General features: G+C 40.5%; 1 protein-coding gene across 1 annotated transcript in view; it reads left to right on the forward strand.

Annotated features, from left to right (window-relative positions):
* FOXP2 (forkhead box P2) overlaps positions 1-21,466 on the forward strand; it is a 523,287-nt gene that overhangs the window by 491,117 nt on the left and 10,704 nt on the right. Inside the window, exons 16-17 of the mRNA XM_015411071.1 lie at positions 477-546; positions 1,318-1,481. Of these exons, the coding sequence (XP_015266557.1) occupies positions 477-546; positions 1,318-1,481 (234 nt within the window). The remainder of the gene's footprint in view (positions 1-476; positions 547-1,317; positions 1,482-21,466) is intronic.

Below are 21,466 nucleotides of genomic sequence, written 5' to 3' on the forward strand. Positions count from 1 at the left end.
GGGAGGGAAAAGAAGGAATGATATCCTCTTTGGAATTCCAAGTGCACTTGCAAGAGTACAAACCTGTGTGGGCACACAAAAGACTTCCTTGATTTGTGGCCTCTGCATACCAAAAATGTAGATGTATCTGACTTTTTGTTAACTGAAACTGACAGCGTCAAAGTGACAGCAACTTGCTTAGTTCAGAGCATTGCTCTGCTCAGTGCATGAAAGTCTCAGACTTGATGAGAATAGGCATTATTTCAGTAGGCTCTTTCTGAACAGAGAGCAATCGTGTCAGTCAAGTTAGAGAGGACAGCTTAGTCCTTTCATACAGCTATAGTGCTGTGGTTTAGTAAATTGCAGTTCCCACAATCTTATTTCTTTTGTTGTTGTTGTTGTTTTCAGTCTAGAACTGGCTGTGAAAATTCAGTGCATGGTATCACTTTGCATGCTTGTCTTTAAAAAATAATTCAACTTTGAAAATTTATTTTCAGAAGCCCAACGTTAGTGAAAAACATACCCAGCAGCTTAGGCTATGGAGCAGCTCTCAATGCAAGCTTACAGGTAAAACTGTTAAAACATTATGTTTTTAATGTGACTGCTGCATTCTATTGTGTGACTGATACCATTTGCCCTCATGCAATAGAACTCCTCACATTTATGTTTACGTGGACATTGTGGACATGACTAATAGGTGGGTAAATCACCCAAGAAAGTTGTATTACCTAGCACTGCAAGAAGTACCAGTTCCTCAAATTCTTATTACTTTTGATGTGAAGAAGCAAGAAGGACACCCTGTGGCAAAATCTGGAACACTCGGTTTTGCCGCAAATGCTAGATTGATAGAAGGTTTTGCAAATGCATGTGGGTATGCATTAATATTTATCCAAGCTGTCATGAATGATTTCACATCATAGTGTTGGGGAACATGGTGCTCATGGCAAAAACTTTAAAGTTTAATTATAAGATATAATTTTTATGTAGAAGAGGCAAATGTCAGGACTTTTTTATTTTGAGTTAAGTTCTGGTCATTTTTTTTATAATGTAGCTGCTTTGCCCGCATTACAAAATAACTGTTCTTTGCATTTTACAACTCTGGGTCAAGAGCACTTTTGAGTTAGAAATAGTAGGGGGGGAGAAAACATTGTGCATGTCTGTATCAGTGTTAATAGCTCATCCTTTGATGCAAATATATGTGAGCCCTGTAAAGTCAGATGAGGAACAAATGCCCAAAGATTTCCACTCATCAGTTGGGTCTGTTTATAGGCACACACCTCAGTATATGTTGAAACTACTTTGAAAGGTAAATAGCTAAAAATGATTCATCTCCTTTAGGCTGCGCTGGCAGAGAGTAGTTTACCTTTGCTTAGTAACCCCGGATTGATAAACAACGCATCCAGTGGCTTACTGCAGGCAGTCCATGAAGACCTCAATGGTTCGCTGGATCACATTGACAGCAATGGAAACAGCAGTCCAGGTTGTTCTCCTCAGCCTCACATGTAAGTATGGTTAGCATCCTTTAGTGGTGTGTGGGGGGGGTAATTTCTCTTAAACTCTCTGGTGTTCAAGCATTCTTTCAAAGGCAGGTAAGAGTATTCAGACAACTGTATATTTAAGCTGTGAAGGGGATACTTCATCAGTGCATGTTCTGAATCCCATTATAACAAATGCTTCCTGTTCGCTCCATGGTAACATGACACGTCAGAGAGTCCAACAGGAAACACTTGTGTGTTGTAGAATGTTCTGCTCACCTAAAATAGAACAGGAAGGCCCATCTCATATGGCTATGTGAATTGTGGCATTGGACCCAAGTCCTGAACAGAGTTGCATGCACAGGAAATCTTGCTGGTTTAAATGCAGCTTATATGTGCCTAAATGTGTATATAGAACTAAAGCCTTGAAAAACCAGTAGCTAATATCATGTGGAAAAAATAAAGGCACTGGTCTTTTGTTATTTACACTGTCCTTGATCATCATTATATAAATATTCAATGTGATTAACTCTTTTTAAATCATACATACGGATTCTTTACCTCACCTTCCCATTTAATCTATAAGAGTACACAGCAAGAACAGTCCTGTAAGAATTAGGTACAATTTAGCTAGACTTCCAAGTCCTTAACGCATTTATGGACTGTTGCAAAGATATTGCCCATTTATATAACCGTAAAATGCGAAGTTTAACTGTTATGCTGGGTTTACATAGAAGCTAGTAAAGTGTAACTTTTTGCCTGTCTTATAAATCAGTGTAATTACATATTCAACTTTAATTACTGGTGCGTCTGTATTGGCAAGGTTTATATGTTATATTTTATGCAAGACTACGATTCCTATTAATATTTAGCAGCTAACTATATCATTAATTACTCTAAAATCTTTCCCTTACCATCTTTTTAATGCAGCTCAGAGAGTGGCAGTATTAAAAATTGATGTATTGTGGATTTCAGAAATGTGTATGAAGCCTGAGAAATGCCTGGCCTTAATCGGGGGTGTCAAATATGGCAGTTTTTTGTTAGTAAATAGTAAAACACGTACCTTGGAGGTATCATTTCCTAGGTTATTTATATAATAATTAGAGATGTGACATATAAGTAAGTTTACTGTAGGATGCTTCTTTCTAATGTACAGTTACGTCCTTAGTTAACATTTTTTTTAGAACATTGCATCTGGTCCCTTTTTTAATTTTATGTTGCCGTTTCATATTTTCTGTACCTATTAAACATGTAATGATGCTGGAATAGTAATTGCAAGTGAAGCATTAGAGCTTTTTTCCTATTGGAGTACATGTTGGATGTGCCTTTGTATCCGTTGATTTGCTTTCTTACTCATTTCCAGGTTGGCTCCCTTTTTTATTTCTCTTGGAAGGTCAGTAGACAAATGAGACTATAGATATATTTTTATGTCTTTAAGGCTGTATACTTCATTAGTTTATTTGCTATTTATTGTATCACTTTGGGGAGGGGAGCCCCGACTCATATACACTAACGAGTGAGAATATTAATTTGCTCCAGTGAGTTCCAAACCATTACTTTTTTTTATTTTTAATGGAGAAATTTGTCTTTCAGAAGTGTCTTTAGATGTATTAAATAATACAAAAGAAGTAATAAAACTTGAAGTATAAAGACCATGAATATAAGCTCCTGAGAGCAACAGTACTCTAAAACAAGTAAAGTGAGCCATCAGACAAAAGTTTTTATATCCCATGCTGTATCCTATCAACCATGCATTGGGTAGCTTGAGGCCTTTTACTTTCAGCAGTTCTCCTGAGTATGCTAATGCTCCCTTTCTGTCTAAAATGCCAAGACAATAAAACGTTAAAGAGCAAACAAGAGTTAGATCGTATGTATTAAAAACAGCTATTTGACAGGAATGAATGACATTTGCTATTTAGAACTGTTTGGTAACAGTGTAGCAGATCATGGGGGGGTAGAGTGTATGTACACTGAGCAGCGCATGCTGATTGTGCACAGTATATGTCTTGAATACCATGTATAATCAGCATGAACTGTTCTGTGCTATACAAAGGGATCAAATACTGCCGGGTTTTTCTGAGTAATCAATTGCCAATTTCAGTGAAGAAATGAAAGTGTTATGTAGAGTAAGTAACATACCCTAAGCATTGAAAATGAAGGGGACAGAAGGGACCAGAAGAGAAGGTAACAGATTCTAAGAGTTATTAACAGTAGTGGCATATATATTTTAGTTTGGGACGTAGTGTCAGTATTCCAGTACAGCATATGAGAACTTGACATAACATCAATATTTCAAGAACATTGTCCCCATAACAAACAGATATGCTAGGGGAATCATATGGCTGGACCCTGTGATTAGGGTTGGGCACGGACTGGGAAAATGTGGTTCTTGGTTCGTGGCATGCCCGGTTCACAAACCACAAACCATCACTAACTTTTAGCAGCCAAATGAACCACCTGTCATTTCCCCAGAAAGCACTTTCCTCGGGCACCTTCTTTGGGGGACCATAACTTGGACCCCATAAATCCAATCCTCGCCAAACTTGGAGGACAAGTAGAGGAGAGTCAGCCACGGTCTCTTTAAATGCCTTCCTTTCACTTGTTGAGGCGTGCTGCCACCGCTGCACAACTCAGGGAGGGAAGGGAAGGTATTTAAAGAGACTTTAAATACTTTCCCTTCCCTCCCTGAGTCACACTGCTGCCACGGCATGCCTCAGCAAGTGAAGGAAAGGCATTTAAACCAATCTGCTGACAGGCGGACCTGCCACGCTGTTCCATTTAAATGGGAGGAAGCCTTTTCAGTGCTCCTTTTCACTCCCCCCGCTTCAGAGTTGGGGGGAATGAAACAGAGGGGTTTAATGGCTTTTTGCCATGTAAAGGTAACTTTGCAATACCAATTATTTCTGGAATATCGATATATACCGATATTTTTTGGGTTTGGCATACCTAAACCCCCCCAAAAATTTTGTGCACACCTCTGCTCATTGACAAAACACATCCACATTCCAAACCACAAAACCTATAGACTTGTACATTTGTGTATGTGAAATGTACAGACTTAGAAATATCTTTCCAAGCAATAGAACACAGATGTTTATACTTGGTGAATGACATTTAGTAGACTGACTATTTGTGGACTTAGTGGAATTAACAATATTGTTACCACTGCATTATCCCAAAATCGATCCACCTGCTTGGAACATGTACAGTTGCAGCAGCCACAATGGAGAATGGTACTTTTCCAAAATATGCCAGAGTATGCCACACCTCTGCCAGCATTTGATGTAATATACCAGGGTGCATAGAGGAAAAACCAGGCTCCATCTCAGCCACATGGCAGCCATACTAAAAGATTATGGTGGATTTGCTAAACTTATGCTCTCCCCTCATAAAGGTAAGTATGTCCATCGAATAAATTGATTCAGCTTTTCTCTTCTAAGTCCTACAAGGTATTCCAAATAAAGTGTATGCACAAATAATGCTCAGAATTCTTCATACTCAAGACTCAACATAGATGTAGGGTGAATTTTTTTCCAGTACATTGTTTTTCTCTGGAAATCTTCCATTTGCAAAAATTGTTTCATAAAATTAACAGTGAATGGATGCCATAGCCAAAGCAATCCCAGGCAACCTGGGCAGTTTCAAAGTTGTAATTGTTTTCCAGCTTTCATTATCTCTGGTAATTATAAGAGAGAATACATGTGTAATTTAATTATCTGTAAAGGGGTGGGGCTAAGGGAGTGAAATATAACCACAAATATTTAATAAAAATACCAAATAAAAATCAAATTATGAATTCACCTAATTGGCTGTGCAGGTCAAATCAAAAACCAAAGCTACAACTCATATAGGAGAAGAGATATTGTAATCACCATTCTGATAAAGAACTAATGCAAGGGATGGCACTCTAAGCCTTTCTCAATTCTCAGACAGAGGTCTTTCACCTAACACACTACCAGATTCTTTTAATTGGAGATGTCAGGGATTGAATCAAGGGTACCCTTCTGCTCTCAGGAGGAGTCTCTCTGTGAGCCGAAGGGCATCCTTAGATACAAATGTATGACTGTTCAGACATCACAGATCATCATTTGTTATTGCAGTCAGGAGCGAGAAGTTTTTCTGGTCACTTCCTCCCCTCGCATGATGTAGTGAAATATGAGACTTCCTTGTGTAGTAGGGTTTAACCACCATTTGTGGAGACAAGTAAATAAGGCGGGGTTGACCAATTGTGGCTCATTTCTTGCTTACAAGCAAGAGTCCAAACACACTATTAAATTGTGGTTTTGATTCCTGGTCCACAAGAAAGAAGCAAAGAATGGTTTGTTGTACTGTGATTCAGACAGAATGGCAAATTGCGGTCAGTCCTGAACCATTATAGTGCACAAGTGAGGAACCCGCTTGAGGGCTGCAGTTGCCTGACTGTTCCCTGAGTCTCTAGGAATTCAGAGGTTTGGCTTTGAGCAAGGTTGTTTTTCTCCCTGACAAAGAACCTTGGGCAGGAAGGAATTTTGCTGTTTTTCTGAAGCATTCTCAAGATGCTTACACAGAAAAGAACTCTGAGCTGTTCTTTGAAAATGTTTTTCTCATAACCATCCCAGTGCATTATTTATTCCCCTTCAGTGTTCTTGTACTCTGCTTCATTTTAAAGTATTGGAATTAGTTGAAGATGCGTATCCACCCACCATCTTTTCTGATACCTGTCTTTTCTGCAATGGTTACATCAGGAGTTATCAAAGTATAGACTGGGAGCTAATTTGAAATAGAAGCATATGTGGCTTGAGTCAGTCTTTCCTCCTTCAGTTGTACACTATGTTTAAAAAGTTCTAATTCAGTATGGCTTCAGTGCCCCTTTTCTTACATTTCTGCTGTAATTCCCAACCCCTGCCCCCTTTACCTTTCCAACTTTTGCCCAACCGGGATCTCTCCTTTTTTTATCCTTCACAGTTTGATCTGCATAAATATCAAACTTTTTAATGTTTTCAAACTTTTTTATTCTTTAAATTTTAATCCCAAAGGCATGCGTGATTATTCTGCTGGAAAGTCTCTTTGAGGTGCTTCAGCTTGAAAGTGGCCTATTGTCAGATCGTTCCCACATCTGATTATCCCAGTCCCCTACTGTTCACTTTCACACCACTTTCAGTAGGTTACCTGCCATTCCATTTTCAGTCTCTTTCATTTTCTTGTGTTTTTAACTTCACAATATCCTGGTCTCCCCCTCCACACCCATCCCGTCTTTGCGTTTTTTTGTGATGCCCTTTGTGTCCCATCTCATGAAGACACAGTTGCATTTTACTTGGGAAACTCAGTCTGTTGTAAGAAGCCTCTATGATACAACTTTCTTGTTCACTGGGTGAGATTTGGTGCCAAATATTATAAAACAAATCAAACACTTAGAGCCAAACCAAGCTTGAGGAGAATGATTGAGAATCATTTAATTGAGTCAGTAATGATACCAGTGCTACAGCATTTTGTAAAATACCTCAGACATCAGCACTATTTAATCTTCTTATTATAACATATTAATGCAGGCTAGAATTGTTCTATTGTCTCAAATTTTGTAGTCTGAAAAATAGACCAGAAAAACAAATGGTCACAAAGAAGTCATAGAGTACAGTGAATGTTGTTTGCTTTTTTTAAGTGGCTTTGGTTTAAGGTGGAAGATTGCTACTTACAAAATTCAGACAGTGCTGACGTTTGTTCTGAACCGTTTGTATTATCCAATTCAAATGGCTTGGTCTATCTGAGAGAATATTTCAGGCTTTAGGATGGCCTCCCTGACATTTCAAACTGACAAGGAAATTGAGCAAAAAAGAAAGTAGCATTCAACATTATTATTCTTATATCTCTATTATTTCTCCAATTTTGTTGTGCATGTTCAAATTATTTATTAGGGGGGGGGGGGGGGGGGAGAAAGATAGCCTACACATCCCCTGTAGGACTAATCTGTACTGTGGGTACATGTAGTAAATATTTAAATGGATGAAGGAAAAATACTTTCCTTCCAGTAGAAGATCCTGTTCAGGTCTAGCAACAGCCCCCCCCCCATCCATGCCCCAAAACACACATTTTTCTGTTCTCCTCCATATTCACTTTATATTGTTTCACTTCACATTTCAGATGTAGCCTATTGTATTTTGCTTCCCTGCTCATCAACTCCCTGATCTTTCTAGCCTTATACGCTGTTGCGCTCAGCAGCCAATGCAGCCTGTTATCATTTTCTCTTTAGTTGTTTAAATGTTACATGCCTTTGATTGAACAGTTGATGTTCCTTTTTCATAATATTCTAACCCCCATTTGTTGCACTTTCACAATTCTTTCTACTTCCTCTTAACAAAAAGATCACTCCAGAGATAAGAGTGCCTGCAGCTGTCTAATGCTGAGAAGTGTCATATCCCCATAGTATGGATTGTGGAAGTTTTCAGGACCCTTTGGGGGGTTTGGGGAGCTGTACAGAAGCAAAATGCATGGATGCTTTGTTGAAAACTTTATGCTATCCTCTTTTGAATTTGCAACAATTGGATGTTTGTAGAGGCAGATTAATAATTCTTGAACCCTTGGGCAATACACACACATGAACGTATGCACACTCTACCTCAGATACTAATTGCTTGAATTTTAACTGCTATAGTTAAGTCTGAGCTGCATATGACAAAAAACTAAAACATATTGTGCCACTTTGAAACTTAAAATCTCTTAGTTGAAGGCTGAAAGCCAAACAGTGCTGATAGGCCAGCAGTGCAGGAGTTACTAGAAGCTTCAAGACAGAGAAATGGTCAGCATTTATTACTTATCTGGCCCCAGCTCCTGCCAACCAAGAAATTGCAGGTAGATAAATAGGTACCGCTTTGGTGGAAAGGTAACAGTGTTCTGTGCGCCTCGGTGTTTAGTCATGCCAGCCACATGACCATGGAAATATTTTCAGGCAGCGCTGGCTCTACGGCTTGGAAATGGAGATGAGCACCGCCCCCAAGAGTTGGATTCGACTAGCTTTCGAACAAGTGAAACCTTTACCTTTTTATGGCTGGTTCACACCTAATAGTTTATCACTTTATGGTAACATCTGGTTATGATTTCTCTCTGATTTCTCTCTGTGTGTGTGTGTGAGAGAGAGAGAGTGCCATCACAGTTATAGCACTGCAACTATAACTTTCATGTCAATTCAAGCAAAATGTTTTACAATGGGTTCAGCTCACAGTTAACTGCCAGTCATTAAGGGTTCGATCACACATGTGGGTAATTGAACATGTGGCATAGTTGAGCAGCTCCAAAGTATTTTGGTTGGCTCATGTCCCTTTGATCATTTTCAGTCTGGCTTCAGTTCAGCCTCTTGCACAGAAACAGCTTTGGTTGCACTGGGGGATGATCTTCGCCTTCCAGTTGGTAAGGGCAATGCCTCCTTGTTAGTTCTATTTGATCTGTCAACCACTTTTGACACAGTTGTCCATGCAGTTTTGCTGAGAAGATTGAAATATGGTATTGGTATTAGAGGTATGATATTGAAACCAAGACCAAATGCAGAAAGTGTTCATTGCTGGTTCTGGGTCTGTGACTTGGGAGATCTCATGTGGCATCCCACATTGGTCAGTATTATTGCCTGTATTGTGCAAGGATCATCCAGATCTTTGGAATGGGTTGACACAATACGCTGATAATAACCAGATACATATCACTTTGAATAAGCCCTCAAAATCAGCTGTCTCTGCATGGTCAAGTGTCTAAGGTACAGCATGATGAAGTTTAATCCTGAGAGGGCGGAGTGGTGCTGGCTGGGAAGGCTGGGGTCTTGCTTAGGTAGTGCAGTCTATTTTGAACATACTCAAGAGTTTAAGAATCTTTACACATACACCCATGAGAAAAGAAGACAATTAAGTGGCCAAAAGTCCCTTTTTTGCTTGTATTTGGCACAGGAAGTGTTTTCCCTTTTTAGGCAAAGCATACATGATCATGCTAATTCATAGTACAGAAACCTCAAGACTGCACTATTGTAACAAGCTGTACATGAGACTACCCTTGAAGACAACACAGAAGCTTCAAGTGACCCAGAATGCAGTGGCAAAATTAATAACAGAAGTAAAATGCTTTATATATATTTTCTTGAGCTTGAAATCATTGTCCTGGCTGTTGATTTGCTTCCATGTTCAATTCAAGGTGCTGGTATTAACCTTTAAAGCTCTTTACAACCTAGGACCTACATATCTGAGAGACCATTTCCACCCATATGAGCCTGTGTAGCAACTCTCTTTGTCATCCCAAGGGCTGCTGTCAGTTTCCTCACACAGGGAATCAAGTGCTGTTTTAGTTCAGTCTCAGGCATGTTTGTTAGCTATTCCCATTTTATGTAATGACCTTACTGAAATGGTAATAACAGCAACTACCTTTCAGAAATTCCAAAACTGTACAAAGCCAAACTATTTGAACATGCTTTTGATGGTCTCTGATTATGGGGCCAAGGTACATTGCTATGTGATAGAGGGACTCTGTCTCTCTTTGTTGTGTTTTAAATTATAATGTATAAATTGTATTATAAAAGCCACTTTGAGAGAAGTGAGGCAAAGTATTTTAAAATAAATAAATATGTACATGACTGCAACACCAAATGATAGCTCAAATGGGTGAAGGGGCTGTCATTTCATCGGTTTAATGTAACAGACAGAACTTGCAGTATCTTCTCACATCACTTCAAACAGTGCTTTTCATTTATTTCCACTCACAGTCATCAAGTATAGAGAAATGAAGTGACATCACATTTTTAATCCCCCTGAAGAGCTCAGGTTGGTGTATGAGATACTCCCCTTCTCCATTTCATCCTGTGAGGAATATTAGGGTGAGACAGTGACTGGCACAAGGTCATCTAATGTGCTTTATGGCAAAATAGGGATTTGATCCTGGGTCTTTCAGGACTAGGGGTGTGCACCCCAAAAAATCGGTATTTTTCAGGTTTGAGTATATTGAATCAGAAACATATTGGTATTGCCTGATGTTCCCATATCCCAGTATCAGTCTGGTATTGGGATTTGGGAAATATTCAGGATTGCTGAATTTTTTCGGCTCCATTATACCCTATGGGGATCACTATAGTTGGTGGTTCCCATAGTCTGTAATGGAGAATCGATCTGGTAGTTTCTGGGGCTCTGGGGGGGACTGTTTTTTTGAGGTAGAGGCACCAAATTTGCAGCATAGCTGCTGGTGCCTCTCCTCAAAAAAACCCCCCAAGTTTCAAAAAGAATGGACTAGGGGGTCCAATTCTATGGCCCCCAGAAAATGGTCCCCCCATTCTCCATTGTTTCCAATGGAGTGGGGAAGGTGTTTAAAGGGACACAGTCCCTTTAAATGCCTTCTCCAAGCTGCAGTGTGACTTCACACCTAGTGAACTCCACAGTGAACTCTGCAGTGAGTGAACTCCTAGTGAACTCCGCAGTGAGTGAACTCTGAAGGTTTAAATGCCTTCTTGCACAATGAGTGAACTCCGAAGGCATTTAAACATTAAATACCTTCTCCAAGCTGAGGCTATCTGGCAGCCTCAAAAAATCCCAAATATTTTTGGGATTTTTCGGTGCAGCCATTTTTGGATAGGTAAATCACTAGCCCCTTAGGTGATAAGCTGAGAAAATACCCGATAAATACTGATAAGGTATTTATCAGGCATTTTATTGGCTCAGTTTATACCGAGCGCACACTCCTATTCAGGACCTAGACTGATACACGAGCCATTTTACAGCACTGGTGATAACATATGTGTTTGAACCATCCCTTGGTGATTACTGACTAAATAACTAGCAGTGGGAAGTTTCTAAGAAAATAGTGTTGTGCAAAGAATGGCTTGGCACACAAAGGCCAATACAGGTGCATGGAATGATAACAAAAGGGAAATGGATGAATGAAATCAAAAACAACTTTGCACACCCTACCTGTGGCTATTCAAACGGTGTCCTCAATAGCCTGTTTTGGTCTGTTTGAGACTGGGGTTTTATTATGTATTTGGAGCATTATAGCTCAGAACAGAGGGAAAAAAACATGGCTTGTGTTTATAGACCTCTGTGTATGCCCCAGCTCCACACAGAACTGTGGATAATGTCTCAGTAATAGAACATTTTCTCTCGGCACTAGTTTTGGCAAAACATTTTCTTTCTCTGTAATGTGTTATTTCTAGTCTGAGCATGACAACTCTGCCTTTCTTGTCACACATGCATTGTTCCAGTAACTCATGTGAATCCATAACTTAGGGCTTCTCCTCGCACAGGTGTGTGTATATACACACAGTCTTTTCACAAAATAAGTGGTGCCATTACAACTTGAATAGTATCTTCATTTCTTCTTGCACTGTGATTCCACAAGATCCATAATCACCTGCCACTGTGAATTTTGTTTCTTATTTTCATGTTCAAAGGTCTTAAGCTTGATTGAGAAAATGCACTACCAATTGCACCCCTCATTTGGCATGGCTTTCCAATCTCTCTTCCACCAAGCAAAACACACTTTATATCTATACCAAAGGAACATTTCAGGGATATTTTGGCTTCTCTGCAGTCCCATTAACCCTCTTTGGTTGTTCTGTTTAATCCCTAGTAATCTACAAGGCATCTGACACTTTTGCAGCTTTTCTGATTCTCTTAAAAGAATTCCAGGTTATCTTTCTTCTTCCTCTGTTTTCTGTAGTGTTCAAAGCAGCCCACAGGCCCCTTTCTGATTCATCCCCCTAGAGTAAAGAATGAGTGTTTCTACAAAACATGACCTCTTTTAATATGAAAATTGAACGTTTCATGACCTTTGTCCAACTGCCAAATTAACTATATTGGAAATCTGCAGGGTGTTCATATAAACTAAACTGGAAAATACTTTCTCTTCAGTAACAATATTTTAGCGTGCTAGCTATCTAACAGGTTTTGAGGTCAAAATTACCAACTTTCAGTGGTATCCCTATTCATATGTACGAAGTCAAAATATTACCTGCTGCATACGGAACAAATCAAATCTAGAGAATAAAGGTCAAGTAGTATATTGAATCTCTCGGGACAGGTGGTCTTTGGTTGCCATTTTCGTCCTCTCTTCTTTTGTATCAGCCCTTCTCTCATTGCACTGTTTTCTTTATGATCTTACAATTGTTCCAGTACAAGCGGTTAGTAAAGGCAAATTTCACTGTAGCAGTTCATGTTTATACATACAACAGATGTACATCACTACTCAGGCTAACCCTTCCAGACAACTGTAATGCTAGACATTTGGGTCTTAACAATCACAGAACTTCACTTATGAAATAAATACCTTTATAAGTGTTCTACTTTTGTGCATTGTAAGGATCTAATTCTGAAAAATCAGTGATGCTAAAATTTCACAATTTGAATTTCATAGTTGCTCGTACAGTCCCAATAAAATTCTCCAGTTCATTCAAATCCCTGCACAGAACATACCTGCTTTTATACAATTTTGTTTTATAGTTAAACATCAAAGCACCATGTAAGCAGGACTTTCCTCCTTCTTTTCCACAGACAGAAATAAACTATAGAGAATCCACATGCATGAGTGAAACATTGTGCATTCAAAGCATTGGATTCCTCCCATCATCTAGAAATCAGTCCCATTGCCTTCAAAGTGAGATCTTGTATTTAAGTTTGATGCCAGTTTGGTGTAGTGGTTAGGAGTGGACTTTAATCTGGGAGAACCGGGTTTGATTCTCCATTCCTCCACATGCAGCTGCTGGTGTGACCTTGGATCAGTCATAAGTTCTTTCAGAGCTGTTCTCTCAGGGGCAGTTCTTGAGAGGGCTCTCTCAGCCCCGCCTACCTCACAGGGTGTCTGTTGTGTGGAGACGAAGGAAAAGGGATTGTAAACTAAGACTCCTTTGGGTAGTGAAGGTCGGGGTATAAATCCAATCTCTTCTTATTATTAATGCATGTGCTGAAACTGAGCTGGTGTGTAAAGCATTGTTGAGCATTCTTCATGTCATCTCATGAAGGAGAATGGCCTCTGAACACTCTCAAAACTTTCTTTCCTATATCTAGTAATATCCTATATGTAAAGAATATTACATGTAGAGCTCAGGATAATAGGCAACGTTTAGGGATCTGAGTGTGTTATTAAAGTCAATCACCCCAATCAGTCAGGAGAAATCTGTACAAGTAAGCAGTCTTTTAGTGCATGCTGTTGTTGTGTATACACATTTACAGCCAGTATCACCAGATCAGTATTTGAATTGCCGTGCACCTTTTCCCCCCTTAAATTCCAGAAGGGGCTGAATTTTGACATGGTGTATCAGTTATATTTAAACATCAAGAAGGATCTACTTCTAATTTACATCATGTATTGTTGATCAGAAAGGCAGCATAAACAGTGGCTTTCATCAGTTAATCAGTTATAGCTTGCAGACCTCTCAACTAGTGTTCCCTCTAAGCTGAGCTAGTGTGAGCTGGCTCACACTTTTTTTAGCCTCCGGCTCACACATTTTTGGCTTAGCTCAGGAAGGATGGCTCCAGAGCAAACTAATTTATGCAGAAACCAAATCGCTCGCTTGCAACTTTAATGCCAGTAGCTCACAAGGTAGAATTTTTGCTCACAAGACTCCACAGCTTAGAGGGAGCATTGCTCTCAACAATGGCTGCAAGTTTTATTCCATTTTTTTAAAGCTTTTAGCCCAATTTGCATTCAGAGAGCTCAGAGGAGTTTTCAGAATCATCAGAATCTATGTGTTTTGGTTGGTTTTGCTAGCCTGCCATATCCTGAAGGCTTGGGAGATTTTGAAAACCAGAAGCATAGAAATTTACTCTAAAAATATAACTTATACACCCATTAAGATAACATAAAAACAAACGTGAAGATGAACTTAAAGCCCTGCTAAATCTTCTCCTGTCATTGACAGTGGCATTTATCCAGCTTTGCAATTCTAATGACTTGAGTCTTCAGAAGAGAGGGCAACTATTGCCAATTCCTCCTTCCCAGTGCAGACCCTCACTTTGCCCCTGATGCTATCCAAGAGGCTGATGACCTCCAGAAAAAAGCTTTAGACAGCTTCAGTGGACTTTGAGGGAGACTGGGAAAGTCAACTCTGCAAAGTCCACAGGTGGCTGGATACACCTCACTATCTTTTTATTTTTGTTTGAGTGGAAATCTCCTGCATTAGGCCCATTTATATCACAAGAGAGATGCTCATATCTAGTTCCCATGAAACATCTTTTGGCGTGATAACATTAGATTATAAAGCCAATAGAACCTTTTACTTCACCAAAGTCCCTTTCAGATTCAGTTGACAAGTGTTAAATATGTTTAAGAATCCAACACTTCTCTGTGTTTTGCTAACATACAACATTCAGCTGTTCTTAGGAAGTACCATACCTCCAGGATATGAAATCTCTGAGTTTACCTGGTGTATGCTGAAACCCAGTCACTCTGATATCCTGCAGGATATATTGCAGTATACAACAATTATAGGTTAAAAATTTGCCTTTTGAGTGACTGTGGTCCCTGCCACACGACAGGGAAAAGGACGGCTGAACTGCGGCGGGATCCCCTGTGCCGCAGCGCGGCGCTCCCCGGCACGATCAGATGCCGGGGAGGAAGAGTCGGATGGGAGGGGGAGGCTGCCGAACTGCGCATGCTCGAGCATGCGCAGTACGGCCAGGGGCCAGGATGCAGTGGCGCAAGGATGTGCTGGCCAATCCCACGGCCCAGCTTGCGGCGCTGTACTGGAAACAACCACATAGGTAGGTGGTTCTTTTTTAGTGCGCGTTTTCGGTGGTAGGGACGGATCAGGGACGGGCAGGCAACGATTCCCAGATGTTGCCGTGGGATCGTGCCCGTTTGCTCCGCCCCCGTTCCGTCACCCTCCTGGCCCAAAACGCCTCGTATGAACAGGGCCTTTGTTTCCCAAGATAAGTTGGGTAAGAAGTCAGGTACTTTTGCCACTGTTTGAGTGATGTACAGGGTACTTCTTATATACAGCACTAAAAGAGGGTTTCAATTTGATTCGATAACATGTCTGAAGGTGTGCCATTTCCACTTCATTAGGCATTTTCCACAATGAATAGAGCTGGGAATGCTGGTGAATCAAAAGCACTCTAGTAGTTGTGTGTGTGCTGCTGTAAGCAGAGGCGCGGATTGTGGCATAAAATGTGAAGGATTCCAGACACACCAAAACTCACTAGTGCCAAGTTTTGCCGCTTTTCTTCAGCCTTGCATATTAAGGAAAAGAGTTTGGATAATCTTTGAGGTCCTGACTCATTCAAGCTACTCTCTTTGTATATACTAACTACTACAGCTTTACCTCCCCCTTGCTCCGCTTCTTCTCATCCCCCTTCCTCCTTTATCTACCCAATCAGGAGCCATTTCTTATCAACTGAGTCTTGAATATAGTGTGGCTTTCATTCTCTTTACTGTGGGATTCTCCCTTTCTGCCAGCCATTATGCCTATCACCAGTGTTAAGGCCAGGACTGAAAGCCAACTCTGTACTTTCTTTTAAACCTACTAAAATGCTTATTAATTTCCAAAAACACAATCAAAAGTGGCCTTTGCACCATAGCTCCAATTTTACCCTATATGGATTTGTATTTTCCGATCTGTATTTAATCTGATCTTCTATTGTATGTATATATGTATGCCAATAAAGGCTTGTCAAAACGAAGTGGCCTTTTACAGTGTCTCTCTAATAATTCTCACCATACAACTTCTCCAAGGTTAAAACGAATGTGCTGAATTATCTCCAATTTACTTGGAATATTGCAGGCTACCAGCATAATTGTACCACCAGTTCACTACCAAGTTGAATGACTTTGCACACTGTTCACCACTGAATTAAGAACCCAATTAAAGATATTTTTGGTTGTGGTCACATGTGCGGGATAACATGGGGGGGAGCGAGGCTATTTGCGCCACAGGAATTTGACCTGCATTTACACAAGCACACAGTTCTTGGAAGCTGCGGGGGCAACCCGCCACTGCATGATCAGACGCAAGCGCCGGTGAATCGGGGGGGGGGGTGGCGGCATGTTTCCAGTGCGCTTCAATGAGGGACCGATGATTCACAGCTACGAACTGAGGGCTCTCTATGGAGTGTGCGATGATGCGCATATGGAAACGGGGGGGGGAGACAACGACTTGGAGTCGGCATGGCCTGATCAGACCATCCCAACGCCATGGGAGCGCGCTGGAGTGATCACACAGGGGAAAGTCCGTTCCTGGCCCATAGCAACCCATTTGCTACCAGACTTTCCCTAGTGTCTTTTTACCCCACTTCTGCGGCAGAACAAAACGGGTTGCTGACGGGTGCAGGACGCTTGGCAGATGTTCTCATGTGATCACGCCCTTAAAATCCACCTGGCATTTGCGCCTATGGCGTGGCTGATTTTGCATGTGATCGTGACCTTTAATTATTATCATTGCCTTTTTACAGTGTCAAATCACTGTCTCTTCTACTATGTTGTCCTACTAGAACAATTAAACTGGCAGTTCCAGTTGACAACATGTTCACAGGATCTTCAGCCAGAGAAGAAAAAAGTATAATATAGTTATTTTTTTTTCATGATAAGCAAATAAAATAGCCAAATAAATTTATATTTATAAATGAGAAATCTTAAAAACCCAGTTCCTGAAAGCCTGAATCTGTCACCAACCATCAGCCATAATAAGAAGACATGGAAAAATTGACAAAAGATGCTGGAGCTGGCAAATAGTTAGAGAAGGGATGTGCCATAGGTACCATAGGTACAAAGAAGGCACCCAGAAGATTTTTGCATGAGTACTTAATGCTGTAACTTGGCCCATTGGTGATTTGGTGATCTCAAGTGCTGTAAGAGTTTGCAATGTGCTATAAATGAGGCCAACCCTGACCTGGGTAGCCCAGGCTAGCCTGATCTCATCAGATCTCAGAAGCTAAGCAGGGTTGGCCCTGGCTAGTATTTAGAACATGTAAATCGGTCCTTATATCTTGGAGAGTGGAGTGATTTCAGATGTCAAATGACAATAGCACAAACTGGTAATGCGACAGGAAAACTAGGTCTCAGTTCAGTCCAGGAGGATGCATTGTCTTGAGCTTCATTATCAATTGCAATTGCAATTCAGTAGTCTCTCTTTCTAATCTCCCTTTGAAATTCCTTTGTTAGAGCTACGCTTAGGTCAGCAACTGAATGCTATGGTTTGTAATGTCAGATTTATGTCCATTTATTCTTTGCATTCTCCATGACTGAATCCTCCTGGATGGAATTGAGATGTAGTTTTACCTTCCATTACCAACACTGGTATCTCCACGCCTAGTACCCCTCTGCATATCACACCTAATCCAGTCAAGTTTGCCATTGTCATTGACCTGCTATTCCCATTCAACATCTGAAATCACCTTTATAAAGTTTCTATCTCTGGTACTTTGTGTTACATTTTATAGCACGCATGGCCTGGCCCAACAAAGTGACATTTATGTCAGATCCGGCCTTCGTAACAAATGAGTTCGACACCTCTGCCTTATGGGGTTGCTATAAATCAGCTGTGACTTGACGGCACTTTCCTTTCCTTTCTTCCTTATAAATGAGGACACAATCTCTTTGGTATTTTGTGCTCTAGCAGGTTCGAACTGAAAACTTTCAGAACTGAAAGCACAAAAACAACCCCTTTTCTCAAGATAGAATTTTCCTAACAAGTATGTCCCTGAACACACCAAAGAAATTAACAAAGCTCTTTCTGTTCCATGGAAAAGAAGAAATGGAAGGGTTTTCTTACTGTTGCTTTCCCCCCCTATTTATAGATATTTGTTCAAAGCAATACTGCAGATAGATTGTGCTCTGTTTTAGAAAAGAGCTCTTACTTCTCTTTATTTATTCAACAATCGTTCTTCACTTGAAGAAAATGTTTAAATGAACTTGAAATGAAACTGTTCGAAACCTACTTTAATGCACCTAACATACATACTTTGTGAATTACCACATAATGTCCTATCTCCTCTAAAAAATAATTTGCCTTAGAATCCCTGTAGGAAATGATCTATTTATAATTAAGAATATTGCATGAAGTCCCCTATCTTGTTGGTGACACCAGCTCAATAGTATTTAATTAAAGCTTCGTGTACTTGTGATATATAAGATCTTCTTGTTTTCATGTCAGCAGCTCCACACAGGCATAGAAGTGTTTTTCAAGTGAAATGTGCGTCTTGATCTGCGAGCATATTGAACAGGCTTTACCAATGCCTGCATATAACTTCACTATTAGGGCTCCAAAGGGGTGTCTTGCATCTAAACTGTTTGATTGACTGGTCACAAAAGAAGCAGAGGCTTTTTTGTCTAGAGTTGTGGGAACCATGCACAACAAATGGAATTTGGCAGAGTGCTAGGCTTTATGAGACTAAAAACATTTCATATTTCTAGTTCTTGCTGCAGATAAAAAGATATTGCAAACAGCTTGCTTTAAGGCTTAGAAACCAACCACAGCCTGGGTTTTCATTGTCTGGTGGAGAGCTGCACGTAGCCAAAACAAAATCCAAACACATAAGAACATAAGAGAAGCCAATGTTGGATCGGGCCAACACTCTGTCACACAGTGGCCAGAAATACCAGGTGCCATCAGGAGGTCCACCAGTGGGGATGCTAGAAGTCAGGAGGTCCACCAGCCAGGATGCTAAAAGTCCTCCCACTGTTGCCCTCCCCAAGCACCAAGAATACAGTGCATCACCTGCCCCAGCCTGAGAGTTCCTATCTATACCTTGTGGCTAATAGCCACTGATGGATCTCTGCTCCATATTCCCACTTGAAGCTGTCCATGCTTATAGCTGCCACCACCTCCTGTGGCAGTGAATTCCATGTGTTAATCACTCTTTGGGTGAAGAAGTACTTCCTTTTATCTGTTCTAGCACGACTGCTCAGCAATTTCATTGAGTGCCCACAAGGTTTTTTTTATTGTGAGAAAGGGAGAAAAGTACTTCTTTCTCAACCTGCTCTATCCCATGAATAATCTTATAAACTTCGATCATGTCACCCCTCAGCCGTCATTTCTCCAAGCTAAAGAGCCCCAAGCGCTTTAACCTTTCACCTTATGATGTTACTCTGCAATTTTAATTTTACTCTGCATGATTTTGTATTTAGATTACTGTATCTTCATGTATATGCCAATAAAAGGCTTTGGATTGGATTGGCTTTAACTTTTCTTCATAGGGAAAGTGTCCCAACCCTTTTATCATTCTAGTTGTCCTTTTCTGCATTTTTTCCGATGCTATAATATTGTTTTTGAGGTGTGGTGACCAGAACTGTACACAGTACTCCAAATGAGGTCGCACCATTGATTTATACAGGGGCATTATGATACTGGCTGATTCGTTTTCAATTCCCTTCCTGGCTGTTCTGTGGATAGAGATGCATTGCTTGGCAAAGAGAATCGTTAGACCCTAGAATATTATCTGGCAATTGGCATACTTTCGGGGGGCATTGCTATCCAAATAAATGGTACTCTCATTTGCTGGGGTTTGCAATTAAAATTTTAAAGGTAGCTTTCAGAACTTCTTGCATGCTGTTTTAAAGACTGCAGACACTCTTGTGATGATGAAGAAGGAGATCTGTATACTGCATGATACAAATAATACATAAAACCTCTAGCGGGACTGCATTGTTGGATATGATATAAGATGCGTTTAGGTGTCAAAAAGTAGTACCTGTGAAATGCTGTTAGGTGTGGTTTCAGTTCCATGGTTATTAATGGCATCTTAGGAGCATCTGACATTCCTTGGATCAAAGACTTCTTCAGAGTTCATATTTCTTTATCAAACAGAACAAGGTGTGTGACTGCTGTTCTCCTGTGTGTGCTTTCAGAGCAGGGAACAGTGACAGCTGAGAACCAATAGGACTGGTAGACTGTGTCTTTCCCTGTTTTCCCATATTGTTCCCTAGGGCAGAGAAATACAGCCTTAAATGTCTGTTCCTACAGTTGTGTCTGTTGCACTGGGAGGAAAGGCATGAGCTATAGCATCGTTTGTTTCTCTAAAAGTCAGAGCTTTCTGCTAAAAACCAGACAAGAAGTGGAATCAACACAGCTTTCCTGATCCTGCTTCTGCTTTTCCAGTTTTCTCCCCGTTCCTCCCAATTTTAGTCAGTGGCATAATGGGTGAGGCGTTTTATGTGTTTAAATCTCTAAGGACAATTTTATTTATTTGTCTGTTTGTTTACAAAATTTCTATCCCACCTTTCTGCCCTCACAAGGGCCACCGAGGCCATTGTCAGTCAATCAAATGATCTCAATGCCAATCTAACACTTCCGGTTAATAAATCAAAAAAATCCAACTCAAAGATGTAGTAATAAGCTAAACTAACTTGGTACCCCTTAATGGTACCATAAATTCCCTGCTGCCTGAGACAGGCTGCTTCACCCAACGTAAGGGTAGGACTGCTTCTGCGCAGTGACCTCTCACCCAGGTAGGGTTGCCATACTCCAGGTGGGGCCTGGAGATCTCCTGTTTTTACAACTGATCTCCAGCTGACACAGATCACCTCCCCTGGAGAAAATGGCTGCTTTGGAGGGTGGACTCTATGGCACTGTACCATGCTGAGGCCCCTCCCCTCCCCAAACCCCACCCTCTTCTGGATCCACTCCCAAAATCTCCAGGTATTTTCCAACCCAGACCTGGCAACCCTACACCAAGGGTAACTAGGTCATCAGTATCATCATGCCAGTAGAAAAAATTATACTATCCATCGAGTGCGTCTGCGTGAGAGCACGTTCCATCTATGTGATAAAATTGAGAGATAAAATGTTTGTCTGCGTGGGCTCAGAGGTATGGCAGACGTATGATGCTGGAGACACAACATAGTGGATATTGTTGATAGCATTAAAATTGATGTTTTATTTTGTTCCATTTGTAGAATGCTACTTCAGATCATATAAAAGTAATTAAAATAGTAAAACATTATCAGTCAGTATCAATAATAACCAGGGGTCTTTTCGTAGAAAAAGAGGTGCAGGAGCTCATTAGCATAACTCATTAGCATAACTTATTTGCATACGCCACACCCCCTAACATCACCAGAAGTATATCAGAAGGCAAGAAGGAAAG

Source organism: Gekko japonicus, unplaced genomic scaffold (assembly GCF_001447785.1).
Source record: "Gekko japonicus isolate JY-2015 unplaced genomic scaffold, Gekko_japonicus_V1.1 scaffold658, whole genome shotgun sequence".
In the NCBI taxonomy this organism is placed as follows: domain Eukaryota; kingdom Metazoa; phylum Chordata; class Lepidosauria; order Squamata; family Gekkonidae; genus Gekko; species Gekko japonicus.